Source organism: Bos mutus, chromosome X, assembly GCF_027580195.1.
Source record: "Bos mutus isolate GX-2022 chromosome X, NWIPB_WYAK_1.1, whole genome shotgun sequence".
In the NCBI taxonomy this organism is placed as follows: Eukaryota; Metazoa; Chordata; class Mammalia; order Artiodactyla; family Bovidae; genus Bos; species Bos mutus.
In genome coordinates, this window is record NC_091646.1 from 68884733 (window position 1) to 68908825 (window position 24093).

General features: G+C 43.5%; 1 protein-coding gene across 7 annotated transcripts in view; it reads left to right on the forward strand.

Moving 5' to 3' along the window:
* Positions 1–24093, forward strand: part of LOC102274793 (NHS-like protein 2) — a 200712-nt gene that overhangs the window by 126393 nt on the left and 50226 nt on the right. Inside the window, exon 1 of one of the 7 annotated variants that reach the window (XM_070365912.1) lies at positions 15376–15452. The exons of 5 other annotated variants lie outside the window; for them this stretch is intronic. In XM_070365912.1, the coding sequence (XP_070222013.1) occupies positions 15425–15452 (28 nt within the window). In that variant the 5' untranslated portion in view covers positions 15376–15424. Of the gene's footprint in view, positions 1–15375; positions 15453–24093 lie in introns of those variants that run through there. One more of the 7 variants, XM_070365917.1, reaches the window with a different exon arrangement.

Sequence of the window (24093 nt, forward strand, 5' to 3'; positions counted from 1 at the left end):
CCTATCAAAATTTTATTAAACTCATTGATGAAATAAAAAGCATTATGGTAAAGCTGGTTTTAATTGAAATGAGATTTTAGCAGTTCCTCAAAAAGTTAACTATAGAATAACCATGTGATGATGTGAATTCGCTCAGTTGTGTCCAACTCTTTGCAACCCCATGGACTGTAGCCTACCAGGTTCCTCCATCCATGGGATTTTCCAGTCAAGAGTACTGGAGTGGGTTACCATTACCATATGAGCTAGCAATTCCACTTCTAGGTATATATCCAAAAGAATCAAGAATAGGGATTTGAACAGATACTTGTACATTAATGTTCATAACAGCATTATTCACAATAGCCAAAAGGTCCATTGTTCACAACCCAAATGCCCACCAATAGATGAATGAATAGACAAGATATGGTATATCCATACAACGAAACATTATCCATCAGTAAAAGGGAGTGAAGTGCTAATCCATAGCACAGTAGGGATGAACTTGAACACATTATGCTCAGTGAACGAAGCCAAACACAAAAGAAATATTGTATGATTCCATTTATGTGAAATGTCTAGAATAGGCCAATTCATAGGGACAGAAAGTAGACTGGAAGTTACCAGGGGCTGGGAAAAGAGGGAAAGGGAAATTACTGCTTAATGTTCTTGTTTGGGATGATGAAAAATTTTGGAAATGGATAGTGGCAATGGTTGTACAATATCATGAGTGTAATTAATGCCACTGAACTATATGCTTGAAATGATTTTAATGACAATTTTGTGCTATATATATATAAAACTTCATTAAAAATAGCAAAAAAAAGTGTGAGAGGCCAAAAGATATTGGAATTTTCAAAAGAATGCTGGGATAAGATAAAAAGCTGGATACAAAACTAGTTCTACAAGATAACAAAACTGTAATCTTTGGGGCTATTTTTTCTATTAGACAGAAATAATTTTCATTTCTACCAGGCAAAAATCACTTGTAACTTATCAATCTTCTACTAGCTAATGTTTAACTTTACAGAGTGGGCCTTAATTAATACTGAACAGTCAAACAACAAGGATTTAGTGTATAGCACAGGAAATTGTATTCAGTATCTTGTAATAAACTATAATGGAAAATAACTGGAAAACAAGACTATAGATATATACAGATATATGTATAGCCAAACCACTTTGCTGTACACGTGAAACTAACACAATATTGTAAATCAACTATACTTCAATTTAAAAACTTTTAAGTAGTGAATAGTCAAACAATCACGTAGATGATGCTCTCCTGTGTTCTTGAAAGGGCATTCAGTAATATATTTTGCCGTGTCAAGTTTCAGATAATTCTTAACACTTCAAATAATACATGATGAACCACAGCTCTCATATAAGTCTCCATGAAGAAAACTTAACTTTAGTTTCAAGGCCTGACTCTCATGGCATTAACATCTTGGTGACATCTTCTGGGTGGCACCCAGCAAGTACAGTCTTTGGCTACTTGTCAGGCTCACTTCAGTCCATGCTAAATCCAGTATGAATCCACCAGGCTGGTCTTTCAAAACATCACTTTCACTGTGTCCCTCCTACACACAAAACTGAAATCACTCCTGATATAGTCCACACTTCTCAGACTGGTTCACAGAAGCCTCCGGAATCTAGCCTGGCTCGAAATTTGAAAGAAAGCTTTTAGGTTTCATTGCCCTCAGTCCTAGTCAAGTGGGTCTCTCCAAACTCCTTGCTGAGTTCCTGACCTTCCCTTAGGCAGACACTCCCATTTTATGTCTCTGGCCCATCTCTTATCCTAATGGGCTTATGGCAGTTTCCCAAATTTCAATCATCCATGTACTGCTGTCACAAATTTTGTTTGCTATCTGTACTGTTTTCTGATTAAAAAAAAAAAAAAAAATGACTCTCTTTTAAAAAGTTACTTGCCCAAAGCTGCAGGTTTGATAGGCTGTTTAAAAAAGAAAAATTCACTGGTGTACCGCTTCAAATCACATTTATTTCATATGTGGTTGTATTCTAATTGTTCAGTGTGTTTGGCCTCCCTTGAAGATGGTAACTCCTTGAGGACAAGGACTATGGTTCTGGTGTCCCTCATCACCAGCGCTGGCCTAAGCCCTTGGCATGTACTTACCACAAAACCTTTGGTTGACTGAGTAGCTGTCTTCCTTGATAAAATTCTTCTCAGAACACTGCTGACTTTCCCTCGGTCCCATTAGTGTGCAGAGAAATGTTGAAAATGTACTCCTGGTCCTCCAGGGACGTATATTCTGGCTGGAAAAACAAAATTAGGTGTTCTTGGTGAGTCCAGCAAATGTAGCTTCCCCCTTGTCCATTTTCTACTTATGTTACCTTGAAGAAGAAACCTCCCTGCCCCTGAGTTTCCTCATCAATGAAATGAAAATAGCAATGATCATACCTGCTTTGCCTCCCTCATAGAATGGATGGGAGGCTCCAATGAAGTGATAGTCATGTAAGTGCTTTGTAAATAAGAACATGATATCTATATTTTAGTTAAATATTTCCGTAAAGTTTCCATAACAATACAAGATGGCCAAATGAAAAATGTCATAAGGCAGTTTTCCAAGCTCCACATGAGTCCCTCTGGTACTCACTTACTAATGGGCAGAATGGTTCCAGAAGGCTTCTTGAGATGGGCCATGAAGCAAGAGCAGAAGGTCAGTAAGGAGTGGAGGTAAGGAAAGGGAGCAGAGATAGGTGTGGAGCATGAGAGAAGCAAATTGAATAGGGAAGAAAAACAGACACCTGCTTGGGGCTGATGAGGAGTGAGGAGGCCAGTTGGGATATGCAAAACCATATCCCAACTGGAGCAGTGGGGGCAGTGGGAGAAACGGGGAGGTGAGCCACACCTGGAGGCCTCCAGTGCCAGGCTAAGGTGCTGGGCCTTCCCGCCATGAGGTCACTGGGCAGCTTTTGAACAGAGGAACAATCTAAATCAAGCTTTAGAATGCAGCTTTCTCTAAGATCGGATTTCTTGTTTTCCTCATGATTTATTTACCATATGTATGTTTTTATTATGAGATAAAATATAGTCATTATGCCAAAAAATCACAAGTAAATCAACAAGTATTTAGGGGGTAAAAAAAGTTCCCCTCTTATCTCTCCTCCCTCTCCCCCTAGCCACTCCCAGTCACTTTCAGAGACTACATCTGTTCTTTGCATGTTGTGACTCATTCTAGATCTTTTCCTATGAATACGCCCGTGGATGTGTATCTTTTTATGTAAGTGGGGTTCTCTTATACATCTTGTACAGAGCCTTGAGATTTTTAACCTAATATGTCTATGGACAATTTCTGTGGCAGAATCTCTTCTGAATGGCTGTGTAGCATTCCTTAGTAAGACTATATTGCAACTTGTTTAACCAACCCCTTGTTGATGAAGACTTCTGCAATTAATTTTGCTTTTTCTTTTTACTTTCGTGTCTTTAAGTAACACATGCATGTGGCAAAAGAAACTCAACAGTAAAAAGCAGGAAAAGTAGTTATCCTGACTATCCCTAACCCCCACCCCCACTTTATTAGCTCCGCTTGCAAGAGGCAACCACAGAGACCAGTAGTTTGTGTGTCCTTCCAGAAGTGATCTATATACCTGGAGATGATTTATGCATATACATAGATCACTTCTATGTATGAGAGAGAGAGAGAGAGAGTGTGTGTGTGTGTGTGTGTGTGTGTGTGTGTATGGAGAAGGAGGGACTTTCCAGGTGGCAGTAGTGGTAAAGAACCTGCCTGCCAATGCAGGAAATGTAATAGATGTGGGTTTGATCTTTGGGTCAGGAAGATCCCCTGGAGGAGGAAATGGCAACCCACTCCAGTATTCTCGCCTGGAGAATCCCATGGACAGAGGAGCCTGGTGGGCCACAGTCCATAGGGTTGCAAAGAGTGGGACATGACTGAAGTGACTTAGCACATGGAGAAGGAGAGAGGGAGGGGGGCAGAGAAGGAGAGAACATTCTATATCAGCGCATATTTTAGCTGCATGATTCTTCTTAATGGCCGCAGAGTGTTTTATCATGTGGCTAAACCACTGTTTATCTAGCGTATCTTCTATTGAAGGGGTTATTGCTAGTAGTTTGCTATCGTACATAGTTTTATTTGTTTGTTCAGTCGTTAAGTCATGTCCGACTCTTCACAACCACATGGACTGCAGCACACCAGGCTCCTCTGTCCTCCACTGTCTCCCAAAGTCTGCTCAAAGTCATGTCCATTGAGTCCATGATGCTATCTAACCATCTCATCCTCTGCTGCCCCTTTCTCCTTTTGCCTTCAATCTTTACCTGCATCAGGGTCTTTTCCAATGAATCAGCTCTTCACATCAGCTGGCCAAAGTATTGGAGCTTTAGCATCAGTCCTTCCAATGAATATTCAGGGTTGATTTCCTTTAGGATTGGATGGTTTGATCTCCTTGCTGTCCAAGGGATTCTCAAGACTCCTCCAGCACCACAATTTGAAAGCATCAATTCTTTGGTGCTCAGTCTTGTTTTTTGTCCAACTCTCACATCCATACATGACTACTGGGAAAACCATAGTTTTGACTATATAGACCTTTGTTGGCTAAGTAATGTCTCTCTGCTTTTTAATATGCTGTAGAGGTTTATCATAGGTTTCCTTCCAAGGAGCAAACGTCTTTTAATTTCATGGCTATAGTCACTGCCTGCAGTGATTTTGGAGCCCAAGAAAAAAAATCTGTACATAGTAGTATAATGTATGTCTTTGTTCACTTGCCTTCATGTGTACTTTGCCTCTAGTGTAAATTCCTAGAAGTGACATTGTTGGGTAAAGTTCAGTTCAGTTCAGTCACTCAGTCATGTCCGACTCTTTGGGACCCCATGGACTGCAGCACACCAGGCCTCCCTGTCCATCACCAACCCCCAGAGGTTGCTCAAACTCATGTCCATTGAGTTAGTGATGCCATCCAACCATCTCATCCTCTGTCGTCCCCCTCTCCTTCCGCCTTCAATATTTGGGTACAAGGAACACATATTTACACTTTTGACAGATAATGCCAAACTGTCCTCCCAAGAAGTTGTTCCAGTTAACCCTTCCACTAGCTGTGTGAATCCTGTCCCCGTATACCCTCTCCCCATCACGGTGAGTAATAAAAATTTTTTCATGTGTGCCAGAGGAACAGGATGAAAGCCTAAGATGATGGGGTGGGAGTGTCATCAGGGAAGGCAGAGATGGCCCGGTTGTTCGCCATGTTCCCCATGGGTATGGCTGAGACTCATAACAGCCCAACGGTGCTTGTAACTCAAAAACATCGTGTCCCCAAGACCTTAGGCGTCTAGTGGCACCCAGAAATTACCCATGATCCACAAACCCATGTGATGCAGTCTTGGATTGCCCGAAGAGATCCTTTGTGGTTCTTGCCACCCTCTTACAGCTTCACACAGAACCTCTTCTGGACTTCTTCATGTACATCACCAGCCAGGACCAAGAAGCCTGGATGACATTCTGCTAGTGAGCAGAATTTTTCACCCACTGTTCCCAAATTCACATACACACACACACACACACACACACACACACACAAGGACTACCTATAGAACTCAACACCCAGGTTCAGAATGCAAGCCCAGGCCTTGGAAAGCACAGCTCACGTGCGGTCTGGGTTCCCAGACACTTGAGGTTAATCAGTTGCAAGAACAAGGGTGTGCCTCAGTTTCCTTGGGCAGCAGGCCATGAATGTGAGGATTCATGCATAAGTGAAGGAGAGGAAGTCAACTCCAGCAGCCACTATTCTTCACACCTAATGCCTCAGCAGTGCTTTACAAGACAAGCAGTGTCTGCCACTTCTCCCACTCAGTTGCTCTCTGCCATTCCCTCTCCTGCTGTTCCCTGTGGCTGTGCTTTACCTGCTGCCTGTGGCTTCTGCTTACTGCTCTCTCTCTCTGGGCTTCTGGGCCACCCCCACAGCTTGTGCTCGCCTGTCTGTGTGTTACATCACATTCCCCAGGGAAGGCATCTCCTAGGGTCAGTTGGTTCCTCTGCATTCTGGAGTACCTGTCTGTCTGGGTCCTCACTGCAGAACCCTCACAGCCCACCGTGTGCCCTCAGAGCCAGCTGGCAGATGACTTCCCTTGACTCAAGCACAGGCTTCCTAAATTATTCAGTCACAACCAAAAGAACAGTGCCTGGCACAGAGTAGCCACTCAATAAAATATTTCTTGAATGAATAAATAATAATCCGGAATCAAGAAATCACTTCTGTACACTTTGTTCAGAAGGGGCTATGGGTGAGGCAGGCGCACAAAACATTGTGGGACCCCTCTCTAAGGTCACATTTAGCAAATTAATTACCTGGATTTCTGATATACTTCTGTCTCGAATGTAGAGGTGCAATATTATAAGGAGAAGAATACAGACAAACCTGAACTCAAATCCTGACTATCACTAACTCTGCAGCTTTGGGCAGGTTCCTTGACCTCTTCATGTCCTTACCAAAAAATGAGCCTCATAATATATCTGGGGCTTCTCTGGTGGCTCAAATGGTAAAGAATCTCCTTTCAGTGCAAGAGACGTGGGTTTCATCCCTGAGTCAGAAGATCCCCTGGAGAAGGGATTGGCAACCCATTCAGTATTTTTGCCTGGAGAATCCCATGGACAGAGGAGCCTGATGGGCTACAGTCCATGGGTCACAAAGAGTCGGACACGACTGAGCGACTAACACTTTCACTTTCATAATACATTTATCTTACGGTGTTATTAGGAAAACTAGTCTAGACAAAGAATGCAGTGCCTAGTACTTAAAGGTGTTTAAGAGGCATTATCTATTGTGGTTATTAAAGTCGTTTTAAAAAGTTAAACCTTCTGGCTTTATCCACTAAGCTCCCAGTAAATGAGAGCATGCTTGCAATTTTAGAGATATGCTTGAATGTCTCAAGTCAAATTCTCCCAGGCACCACAAACATTTCCTCTTATTGATGTTTGTTACCAAAAGAAAAAGCCTTTTCTTCCTTTTCTTTCTGTTTGGCATTTAGCTTTGAAACAAGGCAAGTCATCTCATCAATTTCCAAATGTTCCTTTCAAATACTTATGAATTCTGTCTCCTTCTGATAGTTCCACAACCTGAGTTCTAATTTATTCCTTGGACTACTTCCCTATTTTTTTAAAATTGATTTCCAAGAAAGGCACCTTCCCAGCAGACTGGAACTCTAGTCAGGTCTCCAAATGGCAGGAGTGAGGATATCTCCATCTAATACATCAGCAGTTATGTCACCTCCCTGGTACCTGGCCCTGTGCTGTGAGCAACATTATTTCTTCAGTCCAGGAGTCAAGGTAGTAGGTGAGAAAGGGACCGCTTAACATTGCTTTCTTGCAAACTCTATTCTCTAGGGTAGGGGTCCCACAAATTGTTCATCTGCCCCGCTCTACACTGATGGACGTTGAGAATGTTTCTAGTTTCACCCAAGTGCCAACAACGGGGTGATAAGCATTCTCGTACATACATCTGTGTATATACTGGGGCTTCCCAGGTGGCACAGTGGTAAAGAACCTGCCTGCCAATGCAGGAGATGCAAGAGACTCAGGTTCGATCCCTGGGTCAGGAAGATCCCCTGGAGAAGGAAATGGCAACCCACTCCAGTATTCTTGCCTGGAAAATCCCATGGACAGAGGAGCTTGGTGGTATACAGTCCATGGGGTTGTAAACAATCAGAAATGACTGAGCAATTGAGCATGCACATGTATGAATACTTACTTAGTCTAGCTTTATGAAAGTGCAGTTACTGGGTCAAATACAGTATGAATAGTTACTTTGGATAAATATCAGAATATTGCCTCAAAAAACCTTTTAAAATTTACACTTCCATCATTTACCTCAACTATTGCATGCCTAGGTATATATCCTAGAAAAACTCTCATACAGGTAGACAATGACACATATGCCATGAATGTTCATGACAATGTTGTTTACAAGAGTAAAAGCTTGAGAAACAGCAGGAGGACAGATAAATAAAATCATTGATTATTGTGGATTAAAACAGTGGAATACTACACAGCATAAAAATGTCTGAACCAACATCAGTGTGACTATTTCTCACATATCTAATGTTGAACAAAGAAAGCACACTGTAGAAGGATATATACAGTTCAGTAATAATTTGTATAAAGTTTAAGGATGTGCAAAACAATACTGTGTATTGTGTATTGTTTACGAGCATATGCAGAGCATATTTTTAAACGTGCATGTGAATCATAGCCTCTCAAGTCAGGGGATGGCTGCCTTTGGGAGGAGGGACACAAGAGGCTTCAACTGACCCTGTAATATTTTATTTCTTTAAAGAAAATATTCCAGGACAAATACTGGGAAATGAGTTGTTCCTAATACTTTTCTGTATGTTTGAAATAGTTCAGCATCTTCAAAACAGAAGGAAAGAAAAGCAGGGCAAAGATTCCCTCTACTCTTTTTGTGAAGATGAGAAAACTGAGGCTGAGACAGGTTCACAGCCCCTCTGGAGTTCACCCTTTCGTTCAGGGGCAACCAGTACACCAGAGAGACCAATAACCCCTATGAGAATGGAGCTCACACCCTGACTCACTGAGAACTTCCTTCTGTTTCAGACTCCAGTATAAATCCTTGAAGTAGATTGCTTGGGTGATAACATTATGATGCTTGACTTCCTGACCTAAGAAGGTGACCACTGAATTTTTGCTGCTGCTGCTAAGTCACTTCAGTCGTGTCCGACTCTGTGTGATCCCATAGATGGCAGCCCATCAGGCTCCGCTGTCCCTGGGATTCTCCAGGCAAGAACACTGGAGTAGGTTGTCATTTCCTTCTCCAATGCATGAACGTGAAAAGCAAAAGTGAAGTCGCTCAGTTGTGTCCGACCCTCAGTGACCCCATGGACTGCAGCCCACCAGGCTCCTCCATCCATGGGATTTTCCAGGCAAGAGTCCTGGAGCGGGGTGCCATTGCCTTTAAATGCTGGAGTCTGCCTGCCCACCCATCTAGGGATTCTGAGTGTACTCAAATCAAGTGTTTGGGGCAAATGTTAGATCCAATCCTGATTTGGTAACACCCTTTACCCTACCATTGCACCACAGATGCAAGGAAACAGGAATATTGCCAAGCTCTTCCTAGAACTGAAGTTTTGCCACAATGCCTCCTGCAAGCAGCATTGCCCTGATTAGGTGACACAATGGAACCATTAGCCCTTATCAGCAGCACTTGGTCTAAAACAGAAACTAGGAGGAATAGGAAGGGCAGTTCTCAGTGCTTGGCCCTGTTGCCATGGCCCCTGTTGCCATGGTTCCCAAGCACTTTTTGCTTACTATTTCTTTCAACCATTCATGGCATCCATCAGCAAGCAGGACCTAGAAGCTCTCTGAGGCAGACCAGGGAGAAAGTGATTAACAGAAAAGGTAAGAGTGAGTAGGGAAGTAATTAAATGAAAAGAATTTGGTGTACAGAAACATGAGGCCGAGAAAACAGTTTCTTTTAAGGACTCTTCTTGACATGTGATGGATTGAGGTGGCTGGGTCAGAATTAGCTGAGAAGTGCCTATTATGCAGCTGCTTTGGGTTTCAAGTATAGCAACTCTGCGCCCTAGATTTTCCAGAAAAGTCCCAGTTTAGAGTATTGGGTTCTGTTTGTCAGACCTAGGATCCTGATTTGAGATTCAGAAAAATAAGGTCACTGTAGTTATAGTAGCTCTCTAAATTATCCAGGAAAAGCTGACTTAGAATTCACTCTGCCCCCACTGGGTGGCAGGGAATCCCCACAGTGCCTGCCCCTGGGCACTAAAGACCTGAGTAATGTAGCCTTTTATACTGCCAACAAGCATCAGAGTGCCTCCTTGCCCTCCACACCCCTGTAGCTCTCTACAGGGTGTGTAGCCAGAAAGGGATAGGTTTTGACCCCCATAAACCTAGGTTTCAATATTCTCTGCATTTATTCTGTCAGTTTGGGCAGTGCTCTGAGCCCCAATTTCCTCATCTGTAAAATAAGGACAACAATACCAGGTTTATTCCAAAGAAAGTGAAGTCACTCAGTCGTGTCCGACTCTTGGCGACCCCATGGACTGTAGCCCACCAGGTTCCTCTGTCCATGGGATTCTCCAGGCAAGAATACTGGAGTGGGTTGCCATTTCCTTCTCCAAAATTATAGATTATTGAATTTTGATACAAAGTAGCCATTACAGTTTATCAGGTAATTAAATATACTATTATGTGCTTAGTCGCTCAGTCGTGTCAGACTCTTTGCGACCCCATGGATTACAGCCCGCCAGGCTCCTCAATTCATGGGGATTCTCCAGGCAAGAATACTGGAGTGGGTTGCCATGCCCTTCTCCAGGGAATCTTCCCAACCCAGGTATTGAACCCAGGTCTCCCGCATTGCCGGTGGATTCTTTACCATCTGAGCTACCAGGGAAGCTCAAGCAAACATCAAATGAGATGTTTACCTTTAAAGCTCAAACAAAAGTTAGTTATTAAAATTAATCCCTTCATTCATCCAGTAAGTGTCTACTACATGTCAGGCTTATATGAGGCCAGTCCTGGGGGTACAGACATGAGCAAAACAGACAAGGTCCCTGCTAGCATGGAACTTTCAGCCCAGGGGAGATGGCAGACATTAGCCAAAGAATCACCCATTCAGAGTTCACACAGCGGAGAGATGAGGTAGAGCTGTTCTTTCTAAAAGCTGGTTCTGGCTGCTTTGTAGAGTGAGGCAGTGAGAGAAGGGGCTGGAGGCCACTTAGGAGGCTTCTGCCAGCCACAGTAGCGTGGGCTAGGGTGGTGGCAGTGGTGGCAGTGATGGTGAGAAGTGGTCAGATTCTGGATCTATTTTGAAGGTAGAAGCAACAGAACTGGATGATGGACTGACATTTCAGAGCAAGGAAGAAGCAAGGAGGTATCTTAGCTAGCTGTGTCCCCAGGACTGGGGCCACTGGAGCCACAGAGACAGTCCCAAGGCTGCCGAGGGAGCCCGTGTGAAGCTTGGGTTTCCTCTCTTCTCTGTAGCTCAGACGGTAAAGAATCCACCTGTAATGCGGGAGACATGGGTTTGATCCCTGGGTTGGAAGATCCCCTGAAGGAGGGCATGGCAACCCACTCCAGTATTCTTGCCTGGAGAATCCCCATGGACAGATGAACCTGGCGGGCTACAGTCCATGAGGTTACAAAGAGTCGGACACAATTGAGCAACTAAGCACAATCACCCTTCTGTAGAATGGTGCAGTTCCCACCAAATCTGTTTGCTAGACTTGATCTTAATCGTTTAGTATTTAAAATCTTGCTTTATAGTTGATAATAAAGGCAAATATATGGCATTCTGTCTTTACAATGAATGCACATTTCCTCTTAATGGGAAATCCTTTGCTTCCAAATTTCAAATGGAAATTTTATTTCCAAATAAATTTGTAATTTATTTGTAATTGAAGGATAATTGCTTTACAACACTGTGTTGGTTTCTGCCATACATCAGCATGAATCAATCATAGGTATACATATGTCCGCTCCCTCTTGAACATCCCTCCCACCTCCCACTCCATCCCACCCCTCTAGGTTGTCACAGAGCACTGGTTTGAGCTCCCTGAGTCATACAGCAAGTTCCCACTGGCTATCTCTATTACAAATGGTAATGTATATGTTTCCACGCTACTCTCTCCATTCGTCCCACTCTCTCCCTACCCTCTGCATCTGCAAGTCTTTTCTCTATGTCTCCATCAAATGGAATGTTACTTTAAAAACAACATAGTTTCCATTCATTTAGGATGCTGAAAAACTTCTTCAATCTAGGTGATCTCAGGGCCAGCATATGTTCTTTAAATTGCATTCCTTTCAAAGCTCTGGCTTGGTATTTTTTTGTTCTGAGAGGCTGGGAGAGAAGAGGGCCTGAAAGGAGAGGGGGAAACAGAAAGGCCCAAAGACAAAGTTGAGTTTCATAACAATAATGGACCATACTTTATGCTTTTCAAAGGAATTTCATGGCAATTATTTGTTGTCATGTTTTGCAAATTTAGGACCAGAGGTATGTCCTGACTCCCAGTCTGGTGATTTTGATACTTATAGCACTGCCAAGTCCTTAAGTTTGGGGGCTAGGTGGGGGAGGAGCAGAGCTCTCCATGAAAAACAAAAATGTTTCAGTAGATGTACAAGGCCCTTCTTTATCGAAGCAATTTATTTCATCTGCATTGAGAATGATTGTTAAAAGAAAATTTGGTATTTTCCCACACCACTTGTCTGCTACACACATCAGCAGGGCTTTCATTTCTCAGTCCTTGCAGGCCCACCCTTCAGAAACTATTATCTGCTTGACAACTGGCTGAGACCTCTTGTCTCTTTTCCTCTCTCAATTAAACACTAAGGATTGAGGTTCCCATCTGCCCTGGAGCAGACAAATCTTTTGTTATACCTGTTTCCAAGAAGCTGAAGAGCTTTATTGCTTTCTCCAACCTCTGTAGTTCTCTTTTCAAAACACTTGACCCTCAACTGCAGATGGTACATGAAATTGGTTTCCCAAACTTTGAGCAAGGCTCTCCAAAGCCCACTGTTTCAACCCTGCCTCCACCCATCCCTGAACCAGGAAAGAAAAAAACCACACACGTTTTCCTAAGTTGTTGTTTTTTTCTCTCTTTTGTAAGCAATCTCATCTTAACATGAATGTGGCAAACTCCTAGAGAGAAATGGTAGGATGTATCTCCACTGAGTAGGTTTTTCTCTCCGTAGTGGATGGGGCTGACCTGGCCGTCTTTGATAATGCTGTGGGTAATTGCGCTTTATCCAGGATGGTGCCTTCCTCTTCTATGGGAAGACAGAGGGAGCCTCAGGTTCAAGCTGAGCAAGGAGCCAACAGATGTGGAGTGGCTCCCCATGCACAGGGTTTTGAGGGTGAGAGGAAAGGGAAGGTGAGGAAAGAAAAGGGCAGAAAAGGAGGAACAAGAAAGAGTAAGGTGAGAGGGGTATTTGCAAGTAGAAATAAAGCTATGAAAAGAATAATAGAACCTCTAATTTTTTTGGTTGAAAAATATTAATACTTTTATATAAACTATTATACTAAATTATTTTCCAACATATAAAATTTAAATGAATGTAATGGTTTCATTATTGTAAAAATATCACATTTGTCGTTAAAACCTCAAATAGCACTGAAGAATTTAAAGTGAAAAATTTGAGTCGGAGTCCTTCCCCTTCCCTCAAAGCCCTCCTCATGGCCCGCAGAGGCCCGTTAGTGGTAGCAGTTTTTGTGCGTCCTTGGCAGACAGACTAGCTCTGTTCATATGCAAACTTCAGTGTGCTTTCTAGATGCATAAATGAGATCATACTATTTATTATGGCCCATTCCTAGCCCTTTTTTCCTTAAAATTAATAATAACTATCTGGAATTTTCCCATTTCGTTTTTAATTTAATTTTGGGGTAGTTTTAAAACAAAGGTTTTTTCTTAATTGAAGTATAGTTGATTTACAATATTGTGTTAGTTTCTGGTGTACAGTAAAGTGATTCCATTATACATATATATATTCTTTTTCATATTTTTTTCATTATAGTTTATTACAAGATATTGAATACGGTTCCCTGTGTTATACAGTAGGACCTTGTTGTTTATTTTATATATCCCAAACTCCTAATATATCCCTCCCCTACCATTTCCTCTTTGGTAACCATAAGTTTCTTTTCTATGTCTGTGAGTGTGTTTCTGTTTCATAAATAAGTTCATTTATATCATTTTTTACATTCCACATATAAGTGATATGCGATATTTGTCTTTTTCTGACTTACTTCACTTTTTATGATAATCTCTAGATCCATTCATGCTGCTGCAAATGGCATTATTTCATTCTTTTATGGCTGAGTAGTATTCCATTGTACATATGTACCACATCTTCTCATTTATTTTCATTGAAGTATGGTTCATTTACAGTATTTGACATATTCCCATTTCTTCTCATAGAGATCTACTTCATTCTTATTAATGGTTGCATGACATCCCATTGTATATGTGCCCTGTGGTGTGTGGAACCCTGTTGATGGACATTTAAATGAAATAGGGAGCCCAGAGCAGCACCACCCAATAGAAATTAAAGGTGAACCACAAATGTGAGCTGCCTATAGAATTTTGAAATTTCTAGTAGTAGCCATATTTTCTTCTTGCTGATTTGAGATGCCACTTTTATACATGAAATTGTTTGGGACTATTTTATTTCATTCACCAATTTGCCTATTTCTACACCATTTCCAGTAGCCACATTTAAAAAGTAAAAATGAAAAAAGAACTTCTAGAAACAATTTTTAGCATAGTTGGTTTTTTCCATTATATATCTTGCTTCAGTTCATTTCCATACTCAAAAAAAGTAAAGAGATGAAACTTTTATGAAAATTTTTAAAATACTTTAGTATAAGATTGTTTCTCATTGAAGTATAGTTGATTTACAATGTTGTGTGTCAGGTGTACAGCAAAGTGAGTCAGTTACATATGTGTGTGTGTGCATGTATATATGTATATTTATATTCTTTTTCAGATTCTTTTCCATTATAGGTTATTACAAGAGACTGAATATAGTTCCTTGTGCTATACAGTAGGTCCTTGTTTATCTGTTTTATATACATTAATGTGTATCTGTTAATCCTAAGCTTCTAATTTATCCTCTCCCCACCCTTTCCTTTTCAGTAATCATAAGTTTATAAGAAAGAGATGAAAGTAATCTTAAGAATATATTTTATTGAATCCCATGTATCAAAAATATTATTTCAACATGAAATCAATATTAAATATTATTAGTAAGATATTTAACACTCTGTTTCATACTCAGTCTTTAAAATCAGGTGTGAATTTTACACTTCTGGCACATTTCAATTCACACTAGCCAATTTCAAGTGCTCAGGAGCCACACATGGCTGCTAGCTGTGGTCCTGGACAATGGAGGTCAACCAGACAGAGGCCCAAAATGTCACCCAAGTTGTGTGTCTCTGTGGCGGTAGGAATGGCTTAGAGTGGCAGAAGCTGAGGATGAAAACCTCAGTGTCACCACTTGGGACAACTCCTGGGCCCTCTTGGGTCGTTTGTGTGTGGATCCCCATAAATTTGCTGTATGCTGCCATGGTGCAAGGCAAAATAGCTGACCCATGCACAAAAAGCCCAGCTCCTTACCCCCTGAGGGGCTCTAGCTCTGCTGGCCACAGAGATAAAGAAACGACCTTGAGTGCTCAGGAAGTGATTATCTGGGGCCTGCCACAGGTTCCCCTTTCTTTGCTTCCAGAAGTGCATCTGTTCGCAGCTTCTCATTGTACTTAATGAGCACTGTACCCAATGCTCCATTTCCTTTTTTTAAAAGTAGAGTGATGTGCCAATGGGGCTCTGAGGAAAGCCCTTCACTGGTGTCAGAGAGGGTGTGGTGGGAGGAACCCACACTGTGGCTTACTCAACTGTAAGATCTTAACCCAGAAGCTCCCAGAGCTACTGTGTTCCCTGGTGGCAGTGGCAACAGCGATGGTGGCCCAGCCTAGAGCATGGAATGGTGAGCATGGGCATGATTTCATACTGCAAGGGGATTTGCAATGGGGTTGGAGGTTGGAGGTTGGCGCCTGGATGGGTGCTGGCAGTATGGGAGGAGGTAGGTGGCTGGAGGACACTGAGGATGGGGAGGCCATCTTTGGCCAGGTTTGGGAAGCATTTGGACTTCCCAGCAGGCTTGAGGGCTTGCCCCCAAGTTGGCAGGAAACTGAGAAATATGATTATCTCCTGCAGCACAGCATGCTGTCCCTGGGCAAAGGCAGTGGCCCCATGCCCACTGCCTGACTGATTTCCAAACCAGCCCTACCCCAGCCTAGCCTTTCCCTGCTGGCCATCCACAAGAATCCACGCATGCTGGTGAGCTGCTCCAGGGGCTCAGAGTGGACTCTGAAACAGGAGAAAGGGAGCTCTTCTTCACTGGCCCCTCTCCCGGTTTCCAGGGACTGCCTTACATGGGGGTGCTCAGCCTTCTTTATGATCCAACTCTCACATCCGTACATGACCACTGGAAAAACCATAGCTTTGACTAAACGGATATTTGTCAGCAAAGTGATGTCTCTGTTTTTAATATGCTGTTTCTAGGTTTGTCATAACTTTTCTTCCAAGGAGCAAACGTCTTTTAATTTCATGGCTGGAGTCACCATCCTCAGTGATTTTGGTGCCCAAGAAAATAAAATCTGTTACTGTTTCCACTTTTTCCCCATCTATTTGGCACAAAGTGGGACCAGATACCATGATCTTAGTTTTTTGAGTGTTGAGTTTTAAGTCAACTTTTTCATTCCCCTCTTTCACCCTCAAGAGGCTCTTTAGTTCCTCTTCACTTTCTGCCATTGGAGTGCTATCATCTGCATATCTGGGGTTATTGATATTTTTCCCAGCAATCTTGATTCCAGCTTGTGATTCATCTAGCCTGGCATTTTGCATGATGTACTCTGCATATAAGTTAAATAAGCAGGATGGCAATATACAGCCTTGACATACTCCTTTCCCAATTTTGAACCAGTCCATTATTCCATGTGCAGTTCTGTTGCTTCTTGACCTGCATATAGGTTTCGCAGGAGGCAGGTAAGGTGGACTGGTATTCCCATCTCTTGTATGCGAGGCAGCAAAAGAGACACAGATGTATAGAACAGTCTTTTGGACTCTGTGGGAGAGGGAGGTGGGGGGATGATTTGGGAGAATTGCATTAAAACATGTATATTATCATATTAAAAAAACAGAATTTTCAACAGTTTGTTGTGATCCACACAGTCAAAGGCTTTAGCATAGTCAATGAAGCAGCAGTAGATGTTTTCTTGGAATTCTCTTGCTTTTTCTATGATCCAGCGGATGTTGGGAATTTGATCGCTGGTTCCTCTGCCTTTTCTAAATCCAGCTTGTATATCTGAAAGTTCTCTGTTCACATACTGTTGAAGCCTAGCTTGAAGGATTTTGAGCATTACCTTGCTAGCATGTTAAATGAGCATAATTGTACAGTGATTTGAACATTCTTTAGCATTGTCTTTCTTTGGGATTGGAATGCAAACTGACCTTTTGCAGTCCTGTGGCCACTGCTGAGTTTTCCAAATTTGCTGACATATCGAGTGCAGCACTTTAGCAGCATCTTTTTAGAATTTGATGAAGTTCAGCTGAAATTGCATCACCTCCACTAGCTTTGTTTGTAGTGCTGCTTCCTAAGGCCCACTTGACTTCACACTCCAAGATGTCTGGCTCTAGGTGAGTGACCACGTCATCATGGTTATCCAGGTTCTTAAGACCTTTTGTGTGCAATTCCTGTGTGTATTCTTGCCACCTCTTCTTAATCTCTTCTGCTTCTGTTAGGTCCTTGCCATTTCTGTCCTTTATTGTGCCCATCTTTGCATGAAATGTTCCCTTGGTGTCTCTAATTTTCTTGAAGAGATCTCTCGTCTTTCGTGTTCTATTTTGTTCCTCTATTTCTTTGTATTGTTCACTTAAGAAGGCTTTCTTATTTCTCCTGGCTATTCTCTGGAACTCTGCTTTCAGTTGGGTATCTTTCCCTTTCTTCTTTGCCTTTTACTTCTCTTTTATCAGCTATTTGTAAGATCTCCTCAGACAACCACTTTGGCTTTTTGCATTTCTTTTTCTTGGGGATGTTTTTGGTCAACATCTTCTGTGCAGTGTTATGAATCTCCGTACATAGTTCTTCAGGCACTCTATCAGATTTAATTTGAATCCATTTGTCCCTTCCACTGTATTATCATAAGTGATTTGATTTACATCATACCTGAATGGCCTAGTAGTTTTCCCTACTGTCTTCAATTTGTCTGAATTTTGCAATAAGGAGCTCATGATCAGAGCCACAGTCAGCTCCTGGTCTTGTTTTTACTGACTGTATAGAGCTTCTTCATCTTCAGTTGCAAAGAATATAATCAGTCTGATTTTGGTAGCTTTCTGCCTGATCCTCTAAGCTGAGGCCTCCCAACAAGTTGAGCCTGGGCCAGAGTAAAAGTACTAGGAAGACAGAGCAGCTTCACGGCAAATCAAAGTCCCATATGCATACAGTGGCCTCACCCCAGTTCCACTGTGCCAGTCCCCTTCTCCAGCTGACCAAAGGGTGGAACCCTGCTAATTAAGACTCATCCCTGAATGCCAGTGGCTTCGCATAGAGCTTGGCACATACATGGGAGCTACCCAGTAGAGTTTTCTTGGATCGATGGATGAATGATCATGTTCTAGATTTTGTCTTTGCTGTACCACTTGCTCCCAAAGCCCTCAAATTAAAGTCTCTCATATCACTTTTGCTCCTGATACTCCAGGCACCTCAGCTGCCACTAATCTCTACTAAGAAAAAGTCATGAGTACAGCCAACCCAAGGACTCCTGAGGGTAGGCTGGGAGAATGATCTCACTGCGCATTATTGCTTCTCTCTCTTCACGTTATTGCTTTTAGGGTCTTCTGGGCTGAATCATCCTACTCTGAGAATCAAAAGCATGGGATTGGATTCTAGTCTCAAGCCTGCTTTTTCCTATTTACATGACCTTAATCAAAAGTTACATAGCCTCTCCAAGACTTAGTACTCTGCTTTGTAAAATGGAGCTGAAAATACCTATCTGGGATTGTGGTAAGGAATAAATGAGAAAATGCATTAGGATGAACCCTAAGAAATTGCCCCCAAACAGTTGAACACCAGCAGTTTTGTACAATTCAACCTAATATATAAAGTGCTTCCTCCTTTACATCAGAATGCAGGTCAAACTAATAGTAGCAGCTATTCCTCCACCAATCACAGCTGCAGGCATTTCCTGGAGTACTTTGGCCTGGGAAATCGGGACCAGGTATTTTTAAGAGACTAGACTGGTTCATGGAAAGCAAAGGAGGTGAGAAACAGGGTGACTTCTGGCAGCTCCTACCCGGGAATGATTTACCCAGAAGAGCACAGTAGGAGTTGGCAGCTTCTCCTGACCTGGGCAGGAGTGCTCACTTCATAAGTCAAGTTCCAAGGCAGAGATGGCCTAGGACGGGCTTTCCTTCCCAGGAGCAGAGCCACAGGGGTCCCAGCCCATCAGGCATTTGGGAGAAATTGAAAGCAGCTGCCTGCCAGCTTTTTTCTGCCTAGAGGCAGCTGTCAAGCCCAGCTTCTCTTAATCCAGCAAAGATTGAGGCCTGACAAAGCTCCAATTTGGAACCAACAGCCATGATGATCACAGTAGGGAAAGCCCTCTCACCATTCTACATATCTGCTACTCAATCCCAGCTCTATCTGTAAAATTCATGGGGTTTTAAGTGTGAGGGGCATGGGAGAAGTCCAAATAAATGCCCATTGACTGGCTGTGCCTTGGATACCAGCACTCCAGGCCGATGGAGACCACAGGGGCACTAAGCAGATATTTACAGAGTGCCTACTCAGTGTTTCCCAATGAGGGCACAATTGTCGTTTTGGTCAGTACAGTTCATTGTACTGGACTGTCCCATGCACTGCAGGCCAAGTAGCATCTGACAGCAAGATAAGGATAGGGTGCACCTTGTAAGCCTAAGAGCCAAGTGAGTCCCAGTCACTGAAGCTCAGGAGAATGGCCCCAGCAGAGTGGTGGCCTCTCCATCACTCTGAATGGCACCTTGAAGATGACTTTTTAAAGTAGATGCTCCACAACTATGTGTTGGCCTGATGGCCATGAGCTATCCCATGAACCCAGTGACTGGGTAATCTTGACTGGGCCAGTGGAGACGTGTAAAATCAGTCAGATGGGGCCTGGGACCTCAGGGTAGAAAAGCCAGGAAAGATATTCCCCCAGGAGCTGCCCGAATGGGGGTTATACCCCTGGCAGGCAGTGAACCACTCTGCTCAGGGACCCAAGCCCTGGCCAGCCTGTGCCAAAGAGTCCACACAGAGGGTGGGGCCAACTCAACCCCAGGTCCAAGTGCCAGTTACCCAGCATCAGGCAGCATGGGAGTGGGATGTGTGAAATTTTTTCAGGAAAGTATGATGAATCTCCAAGCTGAGCTACAGCGTTGACCCCGCCAGAGCACAGAGGTGCTTGACCAGGAGTCCATGTACTTGGATGGGAAAAAAATTACAACTTTATCTTCACTAACCTCTAATTGAAATGTCAACTTCCCTTCCATTATGAATGCAGCAACACCCTGCAGTTGTATTAGCACTACCAGCGACTTTGTCTCCAATTAAAACTGCAGAGATTTTTATATCTCATTACTCTTGCTGTGGGCTTCCCAGGTGGTACAGTGGTAAAGAATCTGCCTGCTAGTACAGGAGACTCAAGCGACGTGGGTTCAATCCCTCAGGAAGATCCCCTGGAGTAGGAAACGGCAATTCACTCCAGTATTCTTGCCTGGAAAATCCCATGAATAGAGGAGCCTGGCGGGCTACAGTCCATGGGGTTGCAGTGGGACATGACTGAGCATACACACACCACCACATCACTCTTGCTGCAGATATCTTGAAATATCATTACACTCATAGCCATGAGTGTGGTAGTTACTGGACCTGCCACTAGATCATATTACTCAATATGCTAATAGTGAAACATCTATTAATATATCACAAATTTTAAAGCATACGTGTTTATAATAATCTTTAAAAATAATTGGCTTCCCTTGGTATCCTATGTATCTTATTTTATACTCATAGAAACATTCCAAGAAAGGGTCCGTAGATATCAGCAGACTCCCCAAATGGTCCAAGCCATAAATGTGTTAAGAACTCCTGGGTTTGAGATTTGGCAGGAAATCAGGCCAATTGTGGTCAACAGGGGAGGCCTGGATGCCAGAAGAGGCAACACAGGCTTGTGCTCTGTAGGCACCAAGAGGATACTAAAGGTTTCTAAGCAGGAGACTGCCCAAGATGGTGCTGAGGTTTCCAGCCTGGGATTCCAGAGATGGTGGTAGCATTAACAGAAATAGAGAAGTCAGGAGGAAAGGTCAATTAAGGTAGTGGGAGAGACTTTTGCTTTAAACATATTAAATTTGGGGCTAAAAATTGGACATCTATGTGAAATTGTCCACCCAGCTCTGGAAAATGCAAGTGGGCAGACTGGGAGAGTGGCCATTGCAACAGAAAAGATTTGAGGGGGTCATCCTTCAAGATGGTCATAGAAGAGTTTAGAGTAATTGTAGCCTTCATTAGAAAAAAGAGAGTGGGAGAAAAGAGGCCAAGGCAAGAGGTTGTCATAGGCTGGATTCTCTGGGAAACAGATTCTGAGACAGAGATTTGCATGCAGGTATGTAAGGAGATGGAGAAGGCAATGGCACCTCACTCCAGTACTCTTGCCTGGAAAATCCCATGGACGGAGGAGCCTGGTAGGCTGCAGTCCATGGGGTCGCTAAGAGTCGGACACGACTGAGCGACTTCACTTTCACTTTTCACTTTCATGCATTGGAGAAGGAAATGGCAACCCACTCCAGTGTTCTTGCCTGGAGAATCCCAGGGATGGCGGAGCCTGGTGGGCTGCCATCTATGGGGTCGCACAGAGTCGGACACGACTGACGCAACTTAGCAGCAGCAGCAGCAGCAGCATGCAAGGAGAATGGCTTCTAGAACAGCACCTATGAAGAAGTAATTGAAGCAGGATTGGTCAAAAACAAGAGTTGAACTGCAAAACATAGTCACACTGGAGACCTTAGCTGATCGCATGAGGAGTTCTGAACTGGGATGTCCTTCATAGCATCCCAAATGTGGCCGGGTGGCTGGGTCTTTCTCTTCCTACCACCCTCGCCCCCATATTTTGACTAGTCTTTGGATATAGGCTGCCCTCCCCCAGGGCATTTCCTTGGATAGGGACTCAACTATGAGCCACCAGCCAACATCCCTAGCAACTAGGGAGATGAGTTCCTTGCTCCTGAATGAGGGAAGGGAAAAACTTCAAGTCTGCTGTCCCAGCCCTGCGGAAAGTGCAGATAAATACCCCCAACCCTGCACAGGCCTTTGAGGAAGTCCCATCCTGCAGTCTACAGCCAGTTGTAGGAATCTAGGGACAGGGAACCATGGCCTAAAAGGAATTTGAGTTTTTGGTGCCTGTAATACAGAGGTCTCAGTATTTACTCCAACTTCTCCCATTTGGGGCTAAGCTGGGAGGAAGTTGGAGAGAGCTGAGCCATTGCTATCCTCCGCTGTTTGTTTTTAAGAGGTTACCAAACTGAGCAAACCAACCACAGCAGAAACAAGTTCTGTGGCCTCTGGGTCCCTCCCTTCCCTTTGGGGTGACCCACATCTCAAAAAGGGGATGTCACCACAATTGAGGTGAGAGCCCTGCTCACAAAGCCTGCAGTCTGTCCAAGAAATGATACTGTTAGAGCTGCCAAGTAAAAGGAGGTTGGACTTCATTTTGAAAGTGACACATGTACAAACTAGACTTTTGGTTTTGACATTTATGTCCTAAGACCAAAAAAGCAAACTAAATAGCAACCAAACTTATTAGGCACAAGCTCTTCCCAAAATGCAAAATCCAGAAAAATTGATTCATTTGCTCATTCATTCCATGAAAAAATAACAGGCTTTGAGTTTGCAAAATGATAGGCCACCTGTGGCCTGAAGGTCAGTTTTTTCTTGTTATTGTGCATAGTTTTAAAAATAATTTGTTAGTTGCCAACTCACTTTTTAAAAAATTCTAAGATCTGACCACAATGAACCTGTCAGTTAGAACTGAGAAATCCTGTCCCCTTGTGAATGGGCATACCTCCTATCCCCTAGTTTACCTCAGGCCCCATTCAGTCCCCTGCTCTCCTGAGTAGAGGCCCTGCATGCCAGCATTCATGTTCATGAACACTTGTTCAGTTGCTCAGTCCTGTCTGACTCTTTGCCGCCCGATGGACTGCAGCACGCCAGGCTTCCCTGTCCTTCACCATCTCCCAGAGTTTGCTCAAACTCGTGTCCATTGAGTCAATGACGCCTTCCAACCATCTTGTCCTCTGTTGTCCCCTTCTCCTCCTACTCTCAATCCGTCCCATCATCAGGGTTTTTTCCAATGAGTGGGCCCTTCATATCAGGTGGCCAAAATATTGGAGCTTCAGCTTCAGCATCAGTCCTACCAATGAATATTCAGGGTTGATTTCCTTTAGGATTGACTGGTTTGATCATGAACACTAGAGCCAGCAAAGTTGGATGCTGAGGCTGCAATGCTGGATGAGTTTTATAGCTCTGCTCCCGGGACTGTCTCTGCCCTCTTCCACTCCTCACCTAGTGTGGGACTCAGACCCACCAACCTAGACATTGCAGATCTGTTATGCACCAATAGACAGGGCTTTGGAGAAGAAGATACTCATGTGGTAAAGAGAAGTTAGGAAAACTTCAGAGATTCTAGGAGGACCGACAGACTTCTAATGGGTGGCAAAAAAGGCGGGGGTGGGGAAAAGAGGCATGTCAGTACAAAGGAATGCTTGGAGAATGGCATTTCTAAATGAAGTGGCTCGTGTTTAATGGAGAGGAGTGGAAGAGGCCTTGCCAGCCAGGTTGAGGGTTGGCATTTTACTCCAGAGGTTTTAAGGCAGAGGCATGAGCTGATCTGACTTGTGTGACCAGAATATGACTGTGGTGGCCCCGTGGAGGGCAACATCCCAGGCAGGGAGGGCAGGCAGGAGGTTCTTGCCAGTGCTTAAGCGAGAAGTCATAGAGATTTTATTTGAGGAGATGCCAGTGAATGAAGGAAGGAAGGGATTCATGAGGGATTTAGGTCAGACTGACAGGTCCCGGTGATTCCTCAAAGTGGATGGGAACTTGTGCGCCATAGTGCACTGCTGAGCTCTGCTGGTGGCCACTGTAGCGGGTGCCCTTTGTTCAGTACTTATCCATCTGTTAATGCACTCCGACTTCAAAGCCCAAAACAGCGAATGAACTATCATTCCACAAGGCAACCTGCTCCTTGAGGAGCTCCCCAGTGTCACTCCTGATACCCTGGCACCCATCCTGACCTTAGCTGTAAGGACAGTCTCCTCTGCTTCAAAGCAATGTCCTAGGCAGGGACTATGCCCAATCCTGGTCATCACTGTATGCCCCAATGTCTATGTCCCCAGTACACAGAAAGGACCCAATAAGTGCTAAATGAATGAACTACTTTTTTGCACCTAATGTGTGTCAGGTGGGCTTCCCAGGTGGCGTTAATGGTAAAGAACTCTCCTGCCAATGCAGGAGATGTAAGAGACACAGATTCAATCCCTGGGTCGGGAAGATCCCC